At 32.4% G+C, this 21,066-nt stretch overlaps 1 protein-coding gene and 1 pseudogene across 4 annotated transcripts; both read right to left on the reverse strand.

The window, feature by feature from the left end:
• Positions 1-213: 213 nt before the first annotated feature.
• On the reverse strand, positions 214-3,652 carry LOC107901169 (senescence/dehydration-associated protein At4g35985, chloroplastic-like; annotated as a pseudogene).
• Positions 3,653-3,939: 287 nt separating this feature from the next.
• On the reverse strand, positions 3,940-9,811 carry LOC107901168 (uncharacterized). 4 transcript variants are annotated; one of them, XM_016827063.2, is made up of 14 exons: positions 9,278-9,811; positions 8,109-8,164; positions 7,810-7,984; positions 7,486-7,587; positions 7,202-7,273; positions 6,861-6,977; positions 6,681-6,758; positions 6,218-6,280; positions 6,032-6,128; positions 5,836-5,914; positions 5,554-5,765; positions 5,023-5,168; positions 4,502-4,624; positions 3,940-4,402 (listed from the first exon to the last, which is right to left on the reverse strand). In XM_016827063.2, the coding sequence occupies exons 1-14, from the start codon at positions 9,365-9,367 to the stop codon at positions 4,250-4,252; spliced, it is 1,563 nt and encodes a 520-aa protein (XP_016682552.1). In that variant the 5' UTR covers positions 9,368-9,811; the 3' UTR covers positions 3,940-4,249. The 4 variants fall into 4 exon arrangements, with proteins under 4 accessions (XP_016682552.1, XP_016682551.1, XP_040951624.1 ...); XM_016827062.2 differs by having other exon boundaries at positions 7,202-7,348; positions 9,278-9,708; XM_041095690.1 differs by lacking the exon at positions 3,940-4,402 and having other exon boundaries at positions 4,516-4,698; positions 9,278-9,718.
• Positions 9,812-21,066: the final 11,255 nt, after the last annotated feature.

The following is a 21,066-nucleotide window of genomic DNA, read 5'->3' on the forward strand; positions in this document are numbered from 1 at the left end:
AATTCAAACATAATAATATTAATAGTTAACTTTCATCAAATTAATCCTAAAACTTGAATTAAACACTAAAAAAGTAACCTTGTTTCCTTTGGGTACTAAATTGAACAAAAAAGTAACGTAACTGCTACCTGAAAAAAAGTGTGAAACACGGGTACCAAATGATATATTAATCCTAAAAATAATAATAACTATGCTAGACGCTGCGCAGATATATAGCTCTTTGGACTGCTTATTACTCTTACCATTAAAATAAACTGCATTTGAATTTTCTCATGCTTTAGAATAGTGGGTTCCAATATAAAAATCCATGGTTTAGTAAAATTTCAGACATATATTTATAGAGAGAGAGAGGCTTTTAAATCATGTTTGCTTGTTTGCAGATGATGGAATGAGTCAGTTGAATACAAGAGTCTAATAAGATTTGGTGCTTCTATACTTGGCCGCATTGTTCAATACTCCTGATGTGGCAGTGGATCTGGGAGTGATTGCCTTCCTTATCTTAAATATATTCCAAGCAGCTCCAGCACAATGCCCTGCTGTTGCTAGCACATCTTCTGTCGCCTCCCCAGCTCTTTCACCAAACCTGCAACACTTACTCAAAACCATTAACACCAAATCAAGATAGAAATATATGGGCTTTTTTATAAAATTAACTCAAATTTTTAATTAATTACATAAATGATCCATTTTTTCATTAAACATGTAAATGACCTAAAATCTATAGTAAAAGTTGGTGGAGCCAAAGAGTTTGGCGTCACCAACATGCCACATCAGCAATCGGAGTAAAAAAATTAATTTTTTGGTGGATCCACGTAGAATGACGGCAAATAAATTGGCACCACCAGTTTCCAATGTGATTTTTTTTATTTTCTAAAAGTTTAAATATATTAAAAAATATTAAGTATAATTAATTTTAAAATTTTAATATATTTAAAATTTTAATATACTTAATATATATTTTTAATAGGTAAAGACAAAAAAATTCGTAATATATTTAAAATTTTAAAAAATATATTTTAAAAAATTAAATATATTAAAAAATGTTAAGTATAACAAATTTTAATATATTCAATATCTTTTTTAAAAATGTATTTTAAATTTTTAATAGATTTTTAATAGGTAAAGAGAAAAAAGATTTTTTAATATATTTAAAATTTTAAAAAACACAAAAAAAATTTAAATATATTAAAATTTTAAATATGTTAAAGAAAATGTTGAGTATAACATATTTTAAAATTTTAATATACTTAATATATTAAAATTTTGAACATTTTAAAAAAAATTTAAGTATAACCAAATTTAAAATTTTAATATTTTAATATATTTTTTAATAGGTAAAGACAAAAAAAAGATTTTTTAATATATTTAATATTTTACAGAGATAATTTTAAATTTTTAAAATTTTAAAATATATTTTAAAAAATATTGAATATATTAAAAAATTAAAATTGGTTATACTTAACATTTTTTTAATATATTTAATTTCTTAAAATATTTTAAATATTTTAAAATTTTAAAATTAGTTATATTTAACATTTTCTAATATATTTAAATTTTTTTAAAATTTTTAAAATTTTAAATATATTAAGAAAATCTTTTTGTCTTTACCTATTAAAAATATATATTAAGTATATTAAAATTTTAAATATATTAACCTTTTAAAATTAATTATATTTAACATTTCTTTTAATACATTTAAAATTTTAAAAACTTAAAAAAATCACATTAAAAACTGGTGGCACGAATTTATTTGGCTCCACTAAAAAATAGAAAATTTTTATTAAAGTCCTTCCATTTTTTCAGAAATTACAATATTTCCCTGATATTTATATAAGTGGCGTTATTCTATATGGCTCCACAAAAAAATTAATTTTTTTATCTCGATTGCTGACGTGTCATATTAGTGGCGTCAAACTCTTTGGCTCCACCAATTTTTATTGTAAATTTTAAGTCATTTACATGTATAATAAAAAAAGACTCATTTATGTAATTAATTAAATTTTTTAAGTTAATTTTATATAATAAAAAAAAAGAAGCCAAATATATGTATATATATATTACCTATCAATCATCTTTTGGTTGCTGCAGATGATGTTGCAGAAAAAGCTTGCTTTTCAGCAACCTCTGCTGCATCTAGAACCTTGTCTGCCATAGCCATACATACACGAAATGGATAATTCATATTTGGTGTCACAAATATCAGAGAAGAGAAATCAAGAATATGTGGCCATTGTTACTCACTAACACCATCAAGGGAAGCTAAAAGAACTTCTCCTGGAACCATGGATAAGAAAGCTTTCCCAGGTTTGGAGCTAACCAAAGGTGCCATCACTGTTCCACTAGCCGCACCAACCATGCCCAGCATTGCTTTGCTCATTTTTTCAGTCATTTTGGACAGCTTTCGCACACTACACAATCAGACATATGCAGTACCTTAGGCTCAGAGTTCAACAACTTTTGACTTTAATGAAAACTACTTTATGTCAACTTCACATAATATCCGGAAAAATAATTAAGTCTTGGGATACCGTTTTAGGCTTTTGTTGACAGCTCCACTACTCTTCCTAGTGGTCCTGCTGCTTTGGTAACCATTGTTACTTGCTGTAGGAGCTTGCATTAAAATGGTTTCTCCTCCTTTCTGAACCTGCTTTTTAATTCCTTCTTTTCTTTAGATTCACTAACCATGGTATGTTCTATACAAGGCTTTTTTAGCTTTAGCAATGAATGTTTTCTTAGGGTTAACTGATAAATGGCTAGAAGTAGAATACCAGTTGAAGTTGAAACTTGAAAGCAAACCTGGCTAGTATAAGCATTGCTGCATTTGAAGATTCCCTTCACAATCTGACCGGTCCCTCCAGCAATGGCCTTTGCCAAAACATTGTTATAAGATTCGATCCTGGGAGCATACTCCTTCCAATCCACATGTTTATCCCCAGATGAAGTTGCACCAGAAAAGCATGAATGCTCCTTCAAAAACGAATCCAAGGAGCTCATGAACCTGCTATCATACTGTCCCGAAAAAGTCACTCCATAACTCAGAGGATTCCCATCTTTCATGGGCAAGGAAAAGAGGTAGTGAAAGGAATCAAGCTTCACAACCGGCTCATCTTTTGTCAAAGGCCATTGAACATCTTCCCCAACTTTAATGATGGTAGCAAGAGGAACATCCTCTTCTAATACCCGCACAAGTGTGAACTCACCCTTGCCCAGTTCCAAGGCTTCTCCTTCCTCCATCAGATAAACCCTGCATCCTGGAATCTGCAAAAGAGGCTCTACTTTCAGATTCTTGGTTTCTGGGTATGCAACTACAGGTTGAGTTGAGGAGGGTTGAATGGGATGGTTATGGGAAGCTTTGGAACTTTTTCCCCTGAAACACCCCATATCTTTTCTATTATTTTTGCACCTAAGTTTGCTATGTTTTTCTTCAAGGGAACAAGTTTGGATATGAATGTGAAAGGAACAACAAAAAAAGGTTTGGCTGACGGCGGAAGTTTGGCTGTGATTGATTCTTTGTTTGTAACTTTATTCTGATTCCTGATGGATAGAGATAGGCTCGTTTGAAGTGTTACTTTCGGTGGAGGAAAGAATCAGAGCTTGACATATGATTTTTTTTTTTAATATTTAATTTGAAAGAACTATTCATAAGCAGGCTCAAACTCAAACTCACAACTTACTCCGTCAATTAACATCAGTTGGACTATTCCTTGCTAGTGCTTGAAAGGCAATTTATACCTTGCATTTTGGACCCGAAAACAAACTTAGACTTACATTAAAAGAAAACATATAAAGTAAGTCTTTATCTAAAAGCATTTCCTGCTTTTGGTTGAAATTTGATAAAACAAGAAAAGAGTAATGAAAATTGCAAAACATATAACACAAAATGGGCAGTCGATACATACAGATGCGGATTGGAAAACTGTAAAATCACAACCACTAAACTTTGTCTCACATTTGAACACCGACTGTATATAATCATTTAATAAAATTACAGGACGAAATCGATACAAGTTACAAAGTCAGCCCCCGGATGAAGAGGGTTGATAAAATTAAGAATAAATCTGATTGAATGGCAACTAAAAAATGAGGGCGAAAATTCCTAAACCACTAAAACCAATCCAATAAGGAATCATCAAATAATCCCACCACCAATCAACTAAAGAATCTGTGCTTCAGAAACCTTGCTGCTTCCACTCGGATCTAAAAATGAAGAGCCACAATGGTCACAAAAAATAAACATTCCTTCTCTCTGCTAAACCTCGTATTTCTTGGGTTGATGCCATTGACACAAACTTCTCGCCAATGAGCTTAGGAATGAGGCTTTTGGAGGAGCTCCTTTTTTCCCATATAAATGCTTACCTCCCAAGTCTGTGAACTTTGGTCCCCTACCTCTGTTCCTTTCAATCTGCACCATTACACAAATACTGCTAAGCTTCCAACAAATTAATAGACCTCGAGGTCATTATGAATGGTTTAATTTAAGTGCTATGCTCCACTGACTTACCTTGTTTATTTTTCCATTCTTCAAGTGATATCGAATACCCGACCAATTGATTGATTGAGAGAAATGAGATCGGAAGGCAGAGATAGGGTATAGAAAGTTATCAACCAGCAATGCGACAAATATCTGCTCAGTCACAAAACAATTTCATCTACATACTCGAAAAGCGATATAACCAAGCTTCAAGTCAAAATTCAGACCTAATCAAACAAAAAACAGAGTTGATTTAACTATAAAACTTTTATGCTCCTTTTAAGTGAAACCTTGAGTACACTATTTCACTACAGTGTGAAGGAGATCATTCCAGGATTTTAGACCAGGAATTGAAACGGATAAAAAGGCCAGAAATTTTTGTCATCACTCTAAACACATAGGTGTGTGTAACTTATGAATAATATACAGTTGGGGAGAAGGAAGAGGTATATACCAAAGATACGCACTCGAGTTTCATGGGAACAACATAATGATACAAGTTCAATAAAATTCGTTGCCATCCTCCATACTAAAGAGATAGAGGTGCTTACCAAGCTCCAGTTGTAATAATCAAGTGAGAGCTTAGGTGCCTCAGGGGATAACATGTTGCATAGTTGAACTTCAATCCTTGTTAAGTTCCACATAGAAAGTAGCTCCGTAAGGGTACATATAGCTAAGCAACTTGCTAGTAACAATCCTGTGGAAAAAGAGTTTGGTTAGTTGCAGGACCTATTTCAAACTTTAATACCATAGCATGCTTCTCTGCAACCAATATTTACTACCGAAAAAGAAATTGCTATTATGTGAAAAAGGCTACTGCTAGCATCTCTAGTAGTGGAAGGCAAACAGGCATGCATCCCTGATAAATAAGTCTAAATTACCAAAACCCAATATGTAGGGGACCCAGAGGAAATTGTAAATTATCAGTATAACTTAGTTCCATCTCAGCCAAAGACAAAGAAACAAATTCTTGTCACAAATAGACTGGTATACTACCAGATTACAATCCCAGATATTGGCTTCTTCTGAACTAATTAATACTACGACCAAACCCAGCTAAAAAGGAAAAATAGTGTGCTCACCACTTGTAGTACAGGTTGTTTCCTCATATGAATAACCCTTGATATAGATTTGTAATGCTGCTGCAATATGAACTGCAGCCATAAAGTATGGTGCTACAAATCCCCATGAAAGATAACAATGGAATGAAAACAGTCCTCTATTCATTAGCCAATTAACCCTGCTTATGTATGATTCCAAAACAAATGTTTGCTTCCTCAAGTAATTCCAGTACCTGGACAACAAGTCCAAGTCAAGAAGGATTTGCATATAATAGATCAGCTTAACAGGTAAAATTCACAAACCTAGAGAAACTGAGATCACTTGCAAGAGGATGAGGAAAAACAGCTACAGGAGGGGACGTAATAAGCCTCTTGTGGGCTCCTGAGAAGAGACAATCATGAGCAGTTAAAGGCTGCAAGTCTATGAGTATAAAAAGCTTTAATTCTAATATCAACAGATATATTAGTATACTAAAACAGCTAACAGAGACTAGATTACCCGCTATAGCAGCTAGTGTCATATCATCAGAGTATCCACCATCTCGAAGTCCTGAGACCACACCATAATTGTCACGTCTAAAATCGTCAGCGTGCATCTGAAAAACAATCTAGAAGAATCAGAAATAATCCTTCAATTTTGCACAGGATGCACTGAAAACAATAGGGGTGGGGGGGGGCTACTTACCATCATACACCCTCCCCAAAGAAAAAATGTTTTCCCACCGGTGGCAAATCCCATAGAGCAAGGCTGTAGAAACAAAATATTTGATGAGTAGGAGTACACGAATTAATGTGTGTTTAATATTTAGGGAGGAAAGCAGGGTTGCTCAGCTAGCAATCAAAGGTGCAACTTATCTACAGGTGTTGCTGATAGATTTTGACATTAGGACAACAACAAAACAGTACACCATATACAAAAAAGTTATTAGTGCCTGACTCCCCCATTAAATCCATATTTTATGAAATAATTGGACGGTTGACTTAGGTGTTAGTCACTAATTGCTTTATTTCTTGTTGTACTGTTGTTTTGATGGCTGGTTTTTCACTGCTCTCTTGTATAAATACAATTCAAGTTATCCGAAAATAATATATGGTCAGGTATATACAAAATCTTGGGAAGAGAAAATAAGTCGTAGATGGCATCATACCATATGGTATTCATAGATGCAGTAACTCCCTAAACTTCCAGACGGTAAATCAAGAGGGTATCCAGTTTGAATAAATATCTGCACGCCATTGCCAATAACATGAATACCACAAAAGAGATCAACAGTTCAGAAAAAAAGTTAATTATTTTGATTTAATGTATATTGCTGTGAGCAACATACCTCAGGATTCTTTTCCATCTCAGCAGTGAGGGCTCCAATTGATCCAGGGTGAAGCATAACATCATCATCCAAAAATAATACATACTTGGTATCTTTATGCATTCTTTCCACCCCAACCTTCAAAAGAAATACCAAATGACATAATACGTTGAATACACTTCTAGCAAAGAGATGTTAACAACATACAAGGACAGACTTTAAATAATTGTGGAGTAACATAATTCTTCACTGAGTACAAGTGAGACTGACAATTTTATAGTTTAAACATAATACTAATACAAGAATAAAAGGCGAGATCATTTGCAAAATCTGTTTAACAATTTGGTAAAGTTATTATGTACCAGCTGGTTATGTATTTTCTGACTACAGGTTGTTGACAAACCAGCCAGAATGATTTTAGCATCAACATCATCCTGCGCAGAAAAACATGCAATGAAATCAGGAAGGCAAGAAGTAAAGCCACAGAGAAGACACTCAAATGATGCCCCCTAACACTTGCATGAAACAAGGGGCAAGCATTGAGTACCCAGGGTTTTCAGTGAAAGGGGAATAAAGGATATAGATTAATAAAAAAAAACTATTTGACTTTTTTGTCAATATAATCAGAAAGCAAATTTTAGTATACCTTAAAATCCCTTATTAACCGAGATACAGCATGGTAAGCGGGATCTTCAGTACTTTCCACCACAAAAAGAAATTCTAGAGGACCACCATAGAGAGATGTGATCTGCTTCCATTGACATTAAACAAATACTTCAGAAAATTGCCTATTGCAAACATGAAAATTCTCAGAGCAATATGAAAAAAAATATAAAGGAGAGAGATTTAGTTCAGTTTTCCATTTTCTGATGAACAAAATGTGGACAAGGAATAGGTAAATGCATGCTTCTTTAGAATGCACTAAAAGGACACCTAAAGCTTAGTGTTAGCCAGACCATAAAATACTCACCTGACTCTTCCAGTTGTGCAGATTATGTTCTCCAAAACCTTTTAAAGGCATCACGACTGTAACTCTTGGTAGATTGACCTGATTAGAGTGCTCAAGTTCATTAATATCATGGCACAAAAAAGCAAAGCTATTGCCACATTTCATGGCATCCTTCATTCTATTGATCTCTCTGTTCCTGTAAAGGGCAAAGAATGCAGGTATATATAAATGAAATAGGAAAGTTTCTAGGTCATAAGACAACATAGAATGGTTATGGCAGCAAGCAGCCTGCTTTTTTAAATTCTCTTAAAACCATGTACCTGACATAAGCAGCAAAAGCCCACCCAATAGCAAGAGTCAAGCATATTACACATCCCTACATCATATACAAAGCATTCGGATTGGTAACCTTTTTGAAGTTTAAACGGGCAGATAAAGAGAGGCAACTGATATATAACAATCAAAGTTCTGTATTCATAAAGTAGATAAATGGAATGATTGTGAAGTTAAAAGAAAGGCACTAGTTAAAAATAGAAGAACATCAGCTAGCAGAATAGATAACATGAATTTGTCAAACATTGTAGTTCCTTCAAAAGTTGTAATTGGTAATTAATAAAAATAAGGATGTTTCAATAGCTTTTCTTTTTTATAAACTATTGGTTAAAAACTCATTTCCTTTGCCATCCAATGAGACGACCCTTGTTACATTAACTGACATGTCATCCTTCCCTCAAACAACATAAACAAATCAGTAAACTAAAACAAAAGTCCCGTGATATAGAGAAAACATATTTAGGAAAAGGAGCTTCCTACTCCATTTGATTCTAATGCTATAAGCCTATAATAAACAAAGCTCAATTCAGAGCTTAATAAAACTCTTTGCTGTCTCAATACTACAAATTACATAATCGGTGCAGAATCAAGGTATTTAAATTACAAAATTTGCAATCATTACAAGATACATTGCCAACTATTTTCATAACAGCCACCACTCTGACCAAATTCCAAACATTTCATTTCAATTATGTCACAAACAGTATTCTTTTCTCTCTTTTCTTTTCTGGTAAATAAAAAAGAGAGAGAGAGAGAGTAAAAATCAAAGAGATTTAGCTTTCAGTTCTAGACATAACCACCGAGATCCAATAGTAATGAAAAGCCAGCGCCTTCATTGTAAAAGGAAATCATAATCTTTTTAAGGTGCAGACTCTAAATCTTAAAAATTAGATTAAAATAAAAAAGCTAGTTGTAGATAAGATACAAAGCTGAGAAACTAACCAAACATCCAATTAATGTCCGCGGAAAGACGTAAAATAAGGTTTAATTTTTATTTTTTTTTGAAGCTCAGATTAAAGAAAGGGGAAAAAATCAACATGCTAGTCGCTAGAGCTATCCAAACACCGAAAAGGCGAAAAATATACAAAAAATCAGACTTCGTGTAACGCGGAATCAAAGGAAGGAAATGGTTTCGAAAGAGAAAAGAAGAACAAACCTGGATCTGAACAAAAACAGCAAGAGGACTACGGAAAGCTCTACTGAGAGAGAAGAGAAGCCAATCGACAGGGTCCAATGCCGCTGACATTTCTATTCTATTTATTTTCTTCTGCTCTTCCCTCCCTCTCAATCCAACCTATCTAACTAGCTAAACTGAAAATCGACCACACAAGAAAAAAGAAAATTTAAAAAAGCCCCAGAAATTCAACTTTTGAAAGTTGTGGGCTCTTTCTTTCTCTCCCTCCGTCGTGCGTCGGAGGAACCCCGGGAGAAAGGAAATAAGAGAGAGAGAGAGAGAGAGAGAGAGAGAGAGCAGACGGTAAGAGTAAGAGAGCGCGTAAATCTTTTTTTTTTTTAATAACTACGAATACAATCAAAAGAAAAAAGAAAGGTGATTAACCCACCACATTCATAAATCCTCTTTCTTTTTTCCTTTTTAATGATGAAAAAAATAGTAACGAAAATCGCATTCTATAAAACGATATTAAAAAAAAAAACAGAAGAGGGAGAGACCGTTAGATGGGTTTCGTTATTCACAAAATTAAACGAAAACTGAAAATAAAAAAATAAAATAAAATAAAATCAGAGATTGGGTGATTGCATAGAGGCATAGAGCCATAGAGGATTATTTGGACCCACATGCTAGCTGTCACGTGCCCCCATTCTTTCTTTTTTGCTTTTCTGAATTTTTGTTTTTTTTTTTTTTAAAAAGATGCTGCATTTAGGATCCAAATTATCCGAATCTTCGCCTTTCGCTTTCGTTAAAATGACGGCATGTTCTATTTAAGTTTTTTTTGGATTTTCAAATTCGTTAAATTAACAATTAATAATAATTATATTAGGTAAAATCATTATATTAATTGAGATTTAATATTATTATAGCAGTTTTGCTGACAACAGCTCATGTATTAGGTAGATTACTATTGGTATTATATATTTCATATAAAATATTATTACTTGATTAATTGTGACAATTGTTTATCAAAAAAATTGGCTATGGAAATTACCCTAAAAACCTAAATATTGTAGTGCATAATTTTCTCTAAATTTATATTAATAATTAACATTACAATCAATAATTATAATCGTTGAATAATTAACGTAATAAATTAACGTAAACTCAAAATCAATTTACTCCCACATTATTTATACAAATGATCCTCAAACTTGAATCCCAAATTTTAAAAGCTTATTTTTATTATAAATAATCGTAATATGATTATTTTTAATTCAGATATTCACTGATAAAATGTATAGAATATTAAATTAAAAAAGAGAACGTATTTCACACATTACTAGCAGAGTTTTTAAACTCTACGAGTAGAGTCAAAGGATTGACAAGTGTCCTAAAAATATATGACAAAATATTTAAAAAATAAATATTATCAATTTTTTTAAATGTTATCAATTTTTTAAGTTGCTTGTGCAATTAAAAAACAACGTCAATATATCAATGTTAACTTATTAAAAAATTGCAAAGAGAAATACAAAATTTGAAAGGGAAAAAACGAGAGTTTTTATTTTTAATTTTGAGAGTATGAATATTTAATTTAAAGGTAAATTACACCAACAGTCATTCAACTTTGATCTCAATGATAAAATAGTCTCTCAATTTTTAAAAAATAACAAATCGGCCATACTAACCATTTTCCATTACAGACGTAACTGCAAATTGATGTGGCATTTAACCAATCACATTGGAGCCTATGTCGTCATTTAAGCAACCCCCAAAAAAACCCTAACTGGGCAGAAAAAGAAATCAAAGTTGAGTGACTATTACCAAAAATTAAAATTCTATTCAACTTCTTTGTTTATCTCTTTCCGTTATATTTTTCTCTTTAGAACAATCCCTATTAGAGTTGTGTGACCCAAATTCTAAGAGATTGCTTACAAGTCAAGTTAAATAAAATATATCTTATTTCTAGAAGATTTAGTATTTATGAGTATAATATATTTAGCATTTATTAACATAATATATTTGACTTTGATTAGAATTAGGTTTTTTTAACCTATAAATAGATGTAGTCGAAACTCCTATTGTAATCATTCGAATTCGACATAGTGAATTTTCTTCTCCCCTGCCCGTGGTTTTTATCCCAAAAGGGTTTCCACATAAAAATATGTGTGTTCTTTATTTTTATTTCTCTTTTCTTTGCGATATATTATCATTACCAACGTTCTATTTTTATAAATTGGTATCAGAGCTTCCGAGTTGTTCATCTCGATCATAGGAATGACGTCTTTGAAGTATGAAATTTCGCTGTTAGATCGCAACACCAGATTTGTATTGTGGCAAATTAAGATGCAAACAGTTCTTGCGCAGATGGATTTGAAGGATGCCTTGCTGGGGATAGATAAGATGCCTTCGACATTAAAAGATGAAGAGAAGAAGCGTAAGGATTGAAAGGCGTTAACACAATTACATCTGCATTTGTCTAACGAAATTTTGCAGGATGTGATGAAGGAGAAGACCGCCGCTGCATTATAGAAGAGGCTGGAACAAATATGTATGTCAAAAACTCTAACCAGCAAGTTGCATATGAAGCGTGCATTTGTACACGAACACTTAACAGTGCTTAAAGAAATTCTCTCAAACTTGGAGACCATAGAGGTTCAGTATGATAAAAAATATCTAGGGTTGATTCTACTTTAATCGTTACCCCCACCTTATTCAACCTTTAGAGACACGATTTTATATAGCCGCGAGTCTCTCATAATTGATGAGGTTTATGATTCTTTGACCTCGTATGATAAGATGAAGCATTTTGTGGTTAAACCCGACTCTAAGGGAAAGAGTCTCATTGTTTGTGGAAGACAAAAATGGAATGTTGATAATGATCGTGGAAAGACACAAGAATAGAATCCTCGCGATAAATCTAATGGTAGATCTAAGTCTTCAAATAGAGGTAAAACTTGTTAACTTCTGCAATAAGAAATGACACATTAAATCTAAGTGCTATAAGCTATAGAACAAGATCAAAAGGGATGCTGCGAATCAAAAGGGAAAACAACCAAAAAATTTCAGTGAAGCTAATGTTGTAGAAGACTAAAGCGATGGTGAACTTCTAGTTGCTTCTATCAACAATTCTAAAGTGAGCGATGAGTGAATCCTTGATTCAGGCTGCACCTTCCACATGAGTCCCAATCGAGATTGGTTTAAAACTTACGAAACAGTGTTTGAAGGTATTGTTTTGATGGGAAATAATACTTCGTGTAAAATTACAGGTGTTGGAACAATTAAAGTTAAGATGTTTGACGGAGTTGTCAGAACACTTAATGACGTGTGACATGTTTCAGAATTGAAGAAAAATTTTATTTCGTTGAGTACTCTTGATTAAAAAGGTTGGTACAAATACACAGCTGAAAGTGGGTTTGAAGATTTCCAAAGGTTCCCTTGTTGTGATGAAAGGGCAGAGAAAGACTGCCAAGTTATATGTTTTACAAGGTTCTACTGTTACTGGTGATGTAGTTGTTGCTTCCTCTTCCTTGTCAGATGATGATATTACTAAACTTTGGCATATGCGCCTAGGGCATATGAGTGAGAATGGCATGAAAGAATTGAGCAAAAAAGGACTTCTTGATAAGCAAGGAATTTGCAAACTAAAGTTCTGTGAGATCTGCGTTTTTGGGAAGCAAAAGAGAGTTCGATTCACTAGATGAATCCATAACACAAAGGGAACGTTGGAGTATATTCATTTTGATCTGTAGGGGTCATCCAGAGTGCCTTCGAGAGGTGGAGCTAATTATATGCTAACTTTTATTGATGATTTTTCCAAAAAAGTTTAGAAGTTCTTCCTGAAGTAGAAAAGCAATGTGTTTTCCGCATTTAAGTCTTGGAAAACTATGATTGAAAAAACAGACAGGAAAACAAATAAAATACATCCGCATAGATAATGGCTTAGAGTTCTGTTCTGATGAGTTTAATAAACTGTGCAAGTCAGAAGGGATCGTGAGACACTTGATAGTTCGTCATACTCCACAGCAAAACGGTGTTGCAGAACGACTGAACAGAACAATCATGGAGAAGGTTCGATGTATGTTGTCAAATGTCAACTTACCAAAGTCCATTTTGAGCTAAAGCAGCCTCTACTGCATGTTTTTAGATCAACCGATCTCCATCCGTGGTCATTGAGAAAAAGACTCCACAACAGGTATGATCTAGTAATCCTGCTGACTATTCTGATTTAAAAATCTTTGGGTGTAACACCCCTAACCCGTGTCTGTCACCAGATTAGGGTTACGAGGTTTACCGATCAAAATACAACTCAAAATAGACATTCATTTCAATTCAAGTACCAAAAAAAATGTAATCAATTCAATACTGTTCATCTAATATAATTTTAAACCAAACTAACATGCTTCGATACTATAATTCATACTCTACCCAAATTAATATTCAAACATTATAACCAATGAATCATAGCAATCGAATACTTAACTTATAACCAATTATAATTAATTTCATATACTGATCATATATTAAGACATCTATTCATATAATTCGATTTCATTAAATACATTCCAAAAGCACTATTTATAAATATGCACTTCTTCACATTTTACTAAGTCAAGCCAAACTACATGATTTATTAAACATTAATATATATACGATATTAACAACTTCACATAATGGTCAAGTATAAAATTTGGTTTTACCAAATTATGCACATTTTACCAAAATAATAACTACCAATTTCACAACTCGAATCAAAGCTAACTGTACCATTTATAACTGTACCTAAATGACCATCAAATAAATTACATTATATGTTCATATTTTTACTATCACAAACTGTACTTTAATAATCAATATGCAATCTATCACACATACATAACTTAACTTATGTGAGCATATGCATTATGTCAAAAACACATCATTTACCACTTTCAAACCTTTACACGAGACAAATTATACATAAAAAATGAGCTACTTTCATGGCCGATTATACATCATCATTAAAATTTCTCATTGCCGAATTATATAACCAACATCACAAATATATTTAACATGAAACATACCTCCAAATTAAGCTTATAACATGATCGAATATGTATACCAACATTAGTATCATGACCAAGCCGTTTTCTCATGGCTATATACATATATAGAAATTTCAAAACCAAACATCTCAAAACTAGCCTATACATGCCACATAACCAAAAACTCAAAGCTTATATTTACCGAAGCGATAACCGGATAGTGTGATGAGGTCTCCTATGACTTCCAACCCGAGCAAGTCTTCGAAACTCTATAAACATAGGAAAAATACACACAGTAAGCTTTGAAATCTTAGTAAGCCATAAATAAATAAATCATCTCAATGATATTATAATTCAATTTGACTAGGCCAAATTTAGCAAATCTCAACCACATATACATTCATCATACTCGTAAATTCTTATGACCACATTAAGTAACTTCACTTATCGTATTTATCAATGAACATATAAACCAAGCTTTCAAATTCAACCATTTCAATCTCATTTATCAATTCAAAATTTAAATTAACTACGATACATCAAAGTCATATTACACATGCTTCATAATTCCACTGTTCAAACCATATATACCCCTCATTCAAATATATATCACATTCGGTCATACAAAACACATAACCAACAAATCAAAACATGCTTATTTAACTCTTTCACATATACATAACATATTTAATAATTTAACCTTATCAATAACATTTATCTAATCATCTTTCAAACCAAACTAACATACCTCAAACCATGTTTCATGTTTCATAAATCCCATGTTCGAAACATAGGACCACAATTTCATGTTATTCGAACTCTTGAATATAATTAAGCTTATTTCATTACAATTTCATATAATGAGCATGTGTATCACCACGTTCATTTATATACATTCATTTCATTCATTGTCATGTATTTCACATATTGTCATTTGAAACATACTCACCTTTCATTCTTGAATACCGTATACACTTCGTACGTACCTGAATCGGATATAATTTCACATAGTCATTCATTTCTCGATATTGCACGTTGAACCGTTCGGAATCAATAAGGATATTCGGATAGCTCGGAAGCTCTTACAATGCCAACGTCCCAGATGTGGTCTTACATGTAATCAAATATCGATGCTACTATTCCGATAGGGTCTTACACAAAATCGTATACGATACCGATGTCCCAGACATGGTCTTACACGTTAATCTCAAATCGACGCCAATGTCCCAGACGTGGTTTTACACGAAACCACATTTCAGAATCCTATGTCATGACATATGTATCCTAACTATTCCTATGGTTCGTACGGGACTTTCAGACGTCGTAATTTGATCGATTCAAGCTCGTATTTAATTCTCCCATGCTTATATCAATTTGACATGAATACATATAAAAATAGTAATTTAATTCGACATATTTAATACATATACAATTAAATTTAATGAAATTTCTTCACTTATGAACTTACCTCGTACAGACACGAACGAACCGGACAACTATTCAAAAATTTTCGATTTTTCCCCGATCCAAATCCGATCTCCTCTTTTCTTGATCTAATTCAGTTCAAATTTGGCTTGTTTAATAACATATTCATTCAATTTTATCCAAAATGTATAATTTGGGCATTTTGCATTTTAGCCCCTAACATTTTACATTTTTATAATTTAGTCCCTATTTCAAAATAACACAAATTACTCAAAATTTCCACAAACCCATGTTAGGCCGAATTTAACTTAGGTCCTTAGCAACCCATTTTATTTCACAATTTGACCCTTCAATTTACTAATTTCACAATTTAATCCTTAATACACATTTTTATCAAAAATCATTTAATTAAACATATTAATCTATCAACAATTATTTATTTTTCATCATCAAACAACAAAAACATCAAGCTATCATCAATAGCAAATCACAAATTCATCATAAATTCTGAAAACTAGGGCATGGGCTAGCTAGAATATGAAGCAACGATCTCAAAAAATAAAAAATCATCAAAAACCGAGCAAAGAACATACCTAAATCAAGATTTAAAGGTGCCAAAATATTTAAGCAACCATTATTTATTTAATTACCAAAATGTCCATTAATAAAACATAAATAAAACACTTAATGGTTGTCCATCTTTGTCCACTCAATTATTTAATGGTCAAATCACAATATAAGGACCTCACTTTTAATTAACTAAAGCAAATAAGCACTTTAACTTATAGCATTCTACTTTTCAATTTTATGCGATTAAGTCATTTTATAAAATTGAGCACACAAACGATAAAATTTTCACATGAAATTTTCACACATATTAATTCATATATTGTAAAAACCAAAAGTAATTTTAAAATATTTTTCTAACTCAGATTCGTGGTCCTGAAACCACTATCCGACTAGGGTCTAAACCGGGCTGTTACATTGGGTGTCCTGCGTATGCTCATGTTGATAATAGAAAATTGGAACAGAGATTCAATAAATGTGTTTTTCTTGGTTACAAAGCTAGTGTAAAAGGGTATACGTTATAATGTCCTAAAAACAAATAAGTTGTGATTAGCAGAGATGTTGTTTTTTATGAAACTGCTATGCTACCTAACTTATCTCTTAAAGACTCTTCTAATAAAGAAAATCAAAAGTAGGTGGAGCATCAGATTAATCCAAAATCTACAACAGAGTCGACTTCTCAAGCCAGTACAAAAATTCATAACAGAGTTACTTCTTTACCACAATAATCTATTGCCAAAAATAGAACTAGAAGAGAAATTAAACCTCTAAAGAAGCATGTCGAGGCTGATCTAGTTGCTTATACTTTAAATGTAGTTGAAGATATAAATGCAAATCAATAGCCATCTAATTATTCTGAGGCGGTTAGCTGTAAAGACTCAGAAAAGTGGATGTTTGCTATGCAAGAGGAGATTGAATCACTCTACAAAAATAGAACATGGGATCTTGTGAAACTTCCTAAAGGTAAAAAGGCTGTTCGTTGTAAATGGGTGTTTAAAAAGAAAGAAGGGACTCTAGGAGTTGAAGAACCCAGATATAAAGCAAGGTTTGTTGCAAAGGGTTACAGTCAAATTCCAGGAGTGGACTTTACAGATGTGTTCTCCCCAATTGTGAAGCGTAGCTTGATTCGAGCTTTGTTTGGTATTGTGGCCTTGCATGATTTGAAGCTTGAGCAGTTAGATGTAAAAACTGCATTTTGCATGGAGAACTTGAGGAGGATATTTACATACAACAACCAGAAGGTTTTACAATCTCGAAAAAAGAAGACTATGTTTGCTTACTGGAAAAGTCCCTTTTACGATTTGAAACAGTCACCAAGATAGTGGTACAAGAGGTTTGATTCATTTATAACTTCTCATGATTTCAAAAGAACTAGTTTTGACAATTATGTTTACGTTAAGAAAAACAATGATGGTTCTTTTATGTATCTAGTCCTTTATGTTGATGACATGTTGATAGCAGCAAAAGATAAATGAGAGATAAGAAAGGTCAAAGCCCAACTAAGTGAAAAACTTGAGATGAAATATTTGGGACCAGCAAAGAAGATACTTGGTATGGAGATTCTCAGAGATAGAAAAGCAAGTAAATTGTACCTAAGTCAGAAGGGGTACATTGAGAAAGTTCTTTACAGGTTCAATATGCAAAGTGTTAAGCCTATTAGTACTCCTTTAACAGCCCATTTCAGACTTTTATCGACTTTGTCTCCACAATCAGATGATGAGATTGAGTACATGTCACATGTTCCATAATCTAGTGCAGTGGGATCTCTCATGTATGCTATGGTTTGTTCACGTTCAAATTTATCATATGCAGTCAATGCAGTTAGCAGATACATGGTGAATCCCAGTAAAGAACATTGGAAAGCAATTCAGTGGATTTGAAGATACTTACGAGGTACTACTAATGTTTGTTTACAATTTGGAATAACTAGAGATGGAGTTATTGGGTATGTTGATGCTGATTTTGCTGGAGACCTTGATAGAAAAAGATCTCTCACAGGTTACGTCTTTACAATCGGAGGTTGTACAATCAGTTGGAAAGCCACTTTGCAAACTACAGTCGCTTTGTTTACCACTGAAGCTGAGTACATAGTGATTACTGAGACTTGTAAAGAAGCTATTTGGTTGAAGGACTCTTTAGTGAACTCAATGAAGACCTTCAAATCAGTACAGTATTTTGGGACAGTCAAAGTGTCATCTTCCTTACAAAAGATCAAATGTTTCATGAGAGAACAAAACACATTGATGTTCGGTATTATTTTGTTCGTGATATTATTGCTCGTGGTGATATTATTGTGAGCAAAATTAGTACTCATGAAAATCCTACAGATATGATGACTAAGTCACTTCCTATAACCAAGTTTGAGCATTGCTTAGACTTGGTTGGTGTTCATTGTTGAAGTTAAACCCTTAAGGGGTTTTATGGAAGAGGTGAAAAACTTGTTCGTTGAGAATTCGTGTCAAGGTGGAGATTGTTAGAGTTGTATGACCCAAATTCTAAGAGATTGCTTGCAAGTCAAGTTAAACAAAATATATCTTCTTTTTAGAAGATTTAGTATTTATGAGTATAATATATTTAGCATTTATTAGCATAATATATTTGACTTTGATTAGAATTAGGTTTTTTCAATCTATAAATAGATGTAGTCGAAACTCCTCTTGTAATCATTCGAATTCGACATAGTGAATTTTCTTCTCCCCTACCTGTAGTTTTTTCCCGAAAGGGTTTTAACGTAAAAATATAAGTGTTTTTTATTTTTATTTCTCTTTTCTTTGTGATATATTGTCATTACTGTCGTTCTATTTTTACAATCCCTTCATCCAAAAACCCAATACAATTGTTAACGAATTCTAGGAAAAGAAAGATAAAGTTTCTTCCAATGATCAAAGTGATTGAATTGAAAGTTGAGTGACTGTTAATGTAATTCGCCCTTAATTGAACAGAAGGTGAAACATAATAAATGATGAACTGCATTGCAACAAATTATCTTGTTTCGATTTGCTCCAATTTTTTTTATGTATTTTTGAAAATGGATTTTGAAACAAGGTGGATCCATTTTTATTAAAATTTTCCAAGTCATCTGATCTGCCTTGCTCCAATATATTTGAAACTCATTCTTTTAATTTTACAATTATTTTTGTGTTATTAATTATAAAGTTTATGTTTCTTAATTTAATAAGAATTTCATAATATATTTCATTATGATCTTTTAATTTTATAATATATTTAGTTTAATTTTTATAAAATATTTGAAACAAGAGGGATTTCAGGATCGAAATCAAATTTTTAAATAAAATTGGATTTATGAGAAAAATAATTTGTTGTTCCTCGGCCTTTTCATCTCCCTGAGGAAGTGTGAAATTACGTTATAGCGGATAAATTTTTACTTTCAATAGTGATTTGATATGTTGGTCCTCGCCAACATCGACTAGTATTGTCGACTTCTAAGATCCCGACAAGTCGACTTAAATGTCTATTCAGAAGGAGCTTATTTTAAGAGCAATCTCCAGTAAATAATAATAATAATAATAAATTTCATTCTATGAACACAACTATATCCTGGGATGTCATCGTAAACTAGATAATTGTTTTGCAAATTTATATATTCCCCCAACATTCTGAGTAATCACATTTAAACTTAACATTAAATCGTAATATTCAATTACTCATTCGTTTTACAATTTAGGTTTGATCATATTCGAATTGAGTGGTATTCGAATAAAGCCCTCTTAACAATGTCGATTCAAGAGTTCGAACTTAATTCAAATGTCTATAAAAGAAATTCAACTACTTATTGGTGGATGTCTAAAAAATTTAGTGATTTAGTGTGGTGGGAAGATTAATGTTGCTTAAGGTTTCGTTGAATTTAAATTTAGATAATTTATTATCTTTAAAGATAAAATAAATACTTAATTTAGTATTTATCTTTGTTTTCCATCTATTGACACATGACAATGTTGGCCCGCAAAAAGAGGTAAACAGACAAGTGACAATGTGACATGGACTTTGGAGAATTTTGCCCTTTTAATTTAATTAAACATATTAACACATTTATTTCTTTCTTTCTTTTCTCTTTTTCTCTCTTCCTCTCCTCCTTTCTTCCATCATTGTTGCTCCTATTGATGTTGCCTCTACGCCATCTGGTGGCCTTGCATCTTACTCTAAAATGAAGCTCGTTCTGCCCCTTTCTCTTTCTCGATTCTAATTTCCCCCAGAACAACCAAAAGTCAATGAAAATCCAAGCAAAGTTTTGAAACCAAAAAATCCGAGCTATAGAATGGCCGTTTGCCCAAGATACTTTATCCTCCTTGACCTCACGTACATCCCCATCGTTTAGATCTTCAAGAGGTGAACCTAAACCTCTTCAACTGATTATGGCAGAATTAGATTTTTCCCGGTTTCTTAGTTTTTTTGTGAAAGAGACGACTTTCTTGAACCATTACTACTCAACTCCTCTATCATTCTCATCTTTCATCGGCATCGATGCAAAACCAACAACATGAACTAAACCAATAAAAATACAACATACCCCAAGAAAAAAAAACTAAGTATTTGTTTAGTAGTGTTTTTTAAAAGCATTTTTGACATGTAAAATATTTTTAAAGTAAAATGAATGCTAAACAAGTAATTTTTGAATGAATTTTTTTACTTTTCAAAAGCACTTTTCTCCAAATGGAGAAGTCCAAAATTTTAACTTCTCTCAAAAGCACTTTTAACCGCTTAATTATGTTTTCACCACTCCAATATATGGTACTTTCCCTTCTCTGATTAATTGCTTAAAAAATATTTAAAATTTATTTTTCATATATTAAAATA

The sequence above is a fragment of the Gossypium hirsutum genome, chromosome D06 (assembly GCF_007990345.1).
Source record: "Gossypium hirsutum isolate 1008001.06 chromosome D06, Gossypium_hirsutum_v2.1, whole genome shotgun sequence".
Classification (NCBI taxonomy): Eukaryota; Viridiplantae; Streptophyta; class Magnoliopsida; order Malvales; family Malvaceae; genus Gossypium; species Gossypium hirsutum.

Excerpts from the sequence above, each read along its gene's own strand:
- LOC107901168 (XM_016827062.2), bottom strand. The coding sequence starts at position 9,367 with ATGTCAGCGGCATTGGACCCTGTCGATTGGCTTCTCTTCTCTCTCAGT. Across the intron at positions 7,985-8,108 it reads GCTTTTGCTGCTTATGTCAG|GAACAGAGAGATCAATAGAA; the intron begins GTACATGGTTTT and ends TGCCCTTTACAG. Across the intron at positions 6,978-7,201 it reads AGAAAATACATAACCAGCTG|GTTGGGGTGGAAAGAATGCA; the intron begins GTACATAATAAC and ends TTTCTTTTGAAG.